Source organism: Clupea harengus, chromosome 14 (assembly GCF_900700415.2).
Source record: "Clupea harengus chromosome 14, Ch_v2.0.2, whole genome shotgun sequence".
In the NCBI taxonomy this organism is placed as follows: domain Eukaryota; kingdom Metazoa; phylum Chordata; class Actinopteri; order Clupeiformes; family Clupeidae; genus Clupea; species Clupea harengus.
The window spans coordinates 10,217,998-10,222,997 of record NC_045165.1 but is presented as its reverse complement, the minus strand read 5'-3'; the positions used below and the strand labels follow the sequence as shown (position 1 = coordinate 10,222,997).

At 45.6% G+C, this 5,000-nt stretch overlaps 1 protein-coding gene across 3 annotated transcripts in view; it reads right to left on the bottom strand.

The window, feature by feature from the left end:
- Positions 1-5,000, bottom strand: part of LOC105899592 (neuronal PAS domain-containing protein 3) — a 259,062-nt gene that overhangs the window by 41,759 nt on the left and 212,303 nt on the right. For all 3 annotated transcript variants that reach the window (XM_031579734.1, XM_031579735.1, XM_031579736.1), the window contains exon 6: positions 2,684-2,858. In XM_031579734.1, the coding sequence (XP_031435594.1) occupies positions 2,684-2,858 (175 nt within the window). The remainder of the gene's footprint in view (positions 1-2,683; positions 2,859-5,000) is intronic.

Here is a 5,000-nt window from a genome sequence, read left to right as displayed (position 1 = left end):
TCTACGCGAAGGCAAACACGGTCCACTTTCATCTTCATCAAAGCGAAAGCGGCGTGTTGACAAACATGGGGATTACTATCTTTAAGGAAAAATACTGCCACGCTTACAGGTTTACTTCAGGGGGCTGACGTGCCTGCGCGAGGGAAAAAGGTGGGGGTGGGAGGGGTGGGTGAACCCCCCCCCCAGTAGGCAGCAGGTATTTAAAATAGACTGTCGATAAGACAATTTACCTTTAGGTAAAAGAGAGAAAAAAACGTCAGCACAGACACCTAGAAGGCAATCATTCGGTTGGTTTGAGAGTGTAGCGTGGGTCCACATTATTACCGGCCATCGAAGGGTTAAGTGAAGTTTAGTGTAAACATTAGAAGGAGTACATAAAATGTCATGAACTCTACGATTGGCTTAACATGTAGATCGTGGACGTCTTCAAGATCGATCACGATATAAAACTGTTAGTGTTGTGTTTGATTGGCTTTAAAGTGGGGGGCTTTGGTGTTGGTGTTTGTAGGCCGGTGGGGTTGTGTGAGCTGGGTGGCCTTTGTGTGATAGTGCAGCTCATTCATAATGAGAGGCCCTGTGTACACAAATACATCTCAATGTCAGGTGGCCCCCTATTCTCATCACCTCACACACACACAGACACACACACACAGACACACACACACACACACACCCCTATTCTCATCACCTCACTCAGCGCTCTTCTGCCAAGAAATGGCAGACACACACACACACAGACACACAGACACACAGACACACACACACACAGACACACTCTCTTTCTCTCTGTCAATCTCTCACTCCCTTTCCCTTATTCTCCATTTGCCCTCTCTCTTTCACACACACGTTCACTGTTTTCTCTGCTGTCTATCTTCCCGCTCCCTCCTCCCACACTTAGTCTTTTCTTTTCTCTCATTTCCCTCCTCTCTCTCTCTCTCTCTCTCTCTTTCTCTCTCGCTCCCTCTCTCTCTCTCTCTCACTGCGAAAAAAAATCACGAAAAAGGACAAAACCACAAATGTGGAACTTCAATTAATTTAAAGCCCCAATCAGCAAAGAATAAATCCTTCGCAGATCTAATTACTGAGGCTCTCGGAAGACCCTGGCCGACCAGCCAATCTTCTCTCCTGTTTGAACAGCTTGATGAACTAAGGGACTGATGGATATCAAGTCATTTTGTTTAATTTATAAATGGATTTTCCCCTAATACTTAAATTATCATCAGTACAACACAATGAAAATGGGAACATTTGGAAGGCAAAGTCTATAACAGGCCTGAAAGGAATTCCAATGAGGAATGTCATCTCTTTTCATTTCTCCCACACAATTCCCTCTAATTAAATTCCGGGGGTTGGGAAGCCCGGGTTACTATATGAGCGCAGCAGCCTCCTCTCTCTCCTCATGGGAATTTGGGGCCAGTGCCAGAGACACTCATCAGGAATATCATGGCATGTGCACGGTCAAGCACACACACACACACACACATATTTTCAACACTGGAAAAAAATGACTGTGCTGGGAATACCAGTACCTTAGCCTCGATGAGCATGAGCTGAGCGGTGATATTACAGACGAGCAGCTCGTAAAATAATGTCTGCACTGGGGCTTGTGACATGACAGGAAATACTGAGAGTTTGGCTGCAATTTCAAAATTGAGGTCTGAACCATCTATTATGGGGAGTCAACCTTTGGCCCCTAAAAACATTTCTCAGATACTCGCTACTCGGTCGCCCGTGCACTGCATTTCCACTGGGACACCCGTTTTATTTATATATGGTGAAAGCTGTAATCTTTGGTGGAGAAGACCACGCTATGCAATATCTTGAAGAATTCAAATGAGCCAGCGGCTCATCACTATGAGTGAAGCACTATCTAATAACAAATCCATATTGCTGTTTACGTTGCTGACAGCTGTATCACGCACAACCACAAGTTGAAGACCACGCGAAAAGATTGTTTACAAAAACGGCGTGAATCAACCGGGATGACGCTAATAGAATTTCTCACTTTGAGGCATTTTGAAGAACCGTCTCACAAGCTGTGAAACGGAAGTGGCAGGTCATTTGTTCATTACAAATGCATGAATTAATGGAATGATGACGTGCCTGATCTTAACAACTGTATACCCGTTCTAAAAGCCCATACGATTGCCCTGGGAGAAGAAAACATGTCATGTTGTCAGTGTGCTGACATCACGGAGGTCTTGTTCTTGGGTCTTATCTTTTTCCTAAACCACATAACTGCTCCCGCAAGCACATGTCTGCTTCTGAGCATAAATATACCAGCATGTGTCTGCAATGAAGATCTCAACACTGAGCCAGAGTTAGGTTGTCATGTTATCTCATGAGTTTTAATATACTAGTCTATAGACATGGGATTACAAAGCTATTTTTTCATAGATATGTTCATTTGCAGAGCACATCCAGCAATACTGTCCCCTAAGAGCATCTACTATAATGCATGATGTGGCGACTTGTTTTCCCACATATTTTCTATTCCCAGCTTCTTGGAATGACTCCCTGCCGCCTGTGGTGCATTTATCGAAAGCATTGTTGAGCAACGACGACCACGTTAAAAACCAAAAGTCTCTCTATCATATCATGATGGTAGAGTGCCAATGATGCATTCTGGACATTAGACATTAGACATTCTGGACCCCGGATAAGGGAGGGCTGGTGGTCCTACCTGGCTCCGGCGTTTCGGACTGGGAGGAGGAGGAAGCGGAGCTGGCGCCGTCCTCGGCGGTGCCCTGAGAGAGCAGGCCTCGGCCCGGGGGCAGCTTCATGCCCAGCTGATCTGCCATCTCCGCGTGGTCGCCCGGGTGCACGTAGTCGAACACACTGCTGCCGGTCAGCTCCACCTGTACAGGTGAGATGAACACACACACGTGAATACAAAAGGTATGGTCAAGTTAGAGTCCAGTACACGCACATACACACACACACACACACACACACACACACACACACACACGTGAATACAAAAGGTATGGTCAAGTTAGAGTCCAGTACACGCACATGAACACAAACACACACACACACACACACACACACACACACACACAAAGGCATGTTTGTAGCAGAATGCAAGACATGCACACACACACTCAAACATATACATTAGACATCCACAAGCACGAACACACACAAACAGACCCCACCACCCACACACACACACAGATGGATTAACCTGCAGGAACATAAAGACTCACACAGACGTATCATCACTTAGAAACACAACATTCACACGGCCGGGTGTAATGACACTCCTTGTCTGATAATGCCAGCGCCAGCATCGGCGGGCGGGCAGACCAGCCTGGTCCTCCTGTGGAGCTGAGGGCGCAGCAGGACTTAGCTGGAGCCCTGAGCCACACGTCTGCGCTCATCAGAACATGCACAGAGCCGGGCACAGAGCTGAGTCAGAGGGGCTTGTTTGTGTGTTTGTGTTTGTGTTTGTGTTTGTGGAGAGGTGAGGGGAGGAATGAAAGCTGCTCTGGAAACTACAGCGACCTCTATTTGCTCTTCTGCTGAAATAACTTCAGTCTGAACTGTATTTTAATGCCCATCGTCAATCATCATCATCATCATCAGCATCGTCATCATCGTCGTAATTGTCATTATCATCATCATCATCACTTTTTTCAAGCCCAAAGTGACACTGTTGTTGTCATTGTCATCATCACTGCAGTCTCAACCACTACAAATGATGATAGTCATCATAGAGACGTGGTTGCATGGATACGGTCATGTTCATTTCTATATTCGTTCATGTTATATATATTATTATATATATTCTATATCCTCAGACTCAGTAAGCAGTGAGTAGTGTAGTAGTGTACGCTAAATTAGGATTGTTACACAAGGGTTAGCATCATATTTCTCGACATGTTGGAATCCCTATCCGCTGAGCCTTATATTACCACAAACACGTAAACAATCACTACTCACAGAACCAGCCCTCGGCTTTTAACTTGTTTCAAGTTCAATTTCCATAATTGCCCTTTATCTGGGTGGAACACAATTTCTCCTTCCCTCCATCTCTCCTCCCATCAGCCCTTCTCCTCGTTTTATCGTCTGTTCCTCCCTGCCTGCATCTCTCCAGAGAACTCTGCTCTCTTTGCATTTTCACATCCCATAATGAACCCCCCCCCCCCTTCCCAATGTTTACTAATAATGTAAATTACTGAAATAAATACAGAGAGAAATGAATGCATAATAAAACCTAAAGAGGGGGCTTGTCTTACATTTAAATGCACTCATTTACAAAGCCAGAAAAGGGGATTTGCTCGTGTTAATTGGGGATGACAAGCAAGAAACAGCGGGTTGTTAGCGCGTCTCTGGCTCCAGCGCAGCCTGCCTTCTAGAACGTCTCACTGTGTTCCGTGCAAATTTCCTTCTGGAATACTGGGCCGTGCTTAGTTCTGGGAGTCATTTGGGGAATGGGAGTCTGTGGGGACGTGGGGATTACATGGGAATAATCGCTTTAATGTTGAATCCCTCAAAGCAATTTAGCTCCTCACTGATGACTGTGCCACGCAGAGACCACGATAAAAGCAAGGAACAATGGCAACAATGTGCACTTGAGTTCTTTTCACATATTTTGAGACGAAGACCCAGAACGCATTCAAATCAACCCCATAAGAGTCAAATGAGGTCATCCTGTGTGCTGTAAATCACAGGTGAATTATTCGTACAAATCTCCGTTCAAAACATGGCAGGGGAAAACCCCTTCACCTAATGCAGTGCCCTCTTATCACTGGCAGGTTCAATACAGTTCGCAAGCGCTACACAATAGACTCGGTCCAACACATTCACAAAAGCCAGTCATCAATAAATCCCGATTTGTCAGTGTAAGTTTTATGATTGGACGGCTCAAATTAATTCCCGTTAGGGCTAATCTGCTCAGCAGGTGAAGCAGGAAAGTTGTGAGTTTCCCGGTAGGAAATCCCTCGGGACAGAGTGCTGCTGGCATGGCAGTTTTCACTGGCGGGCTTAAGCACGAC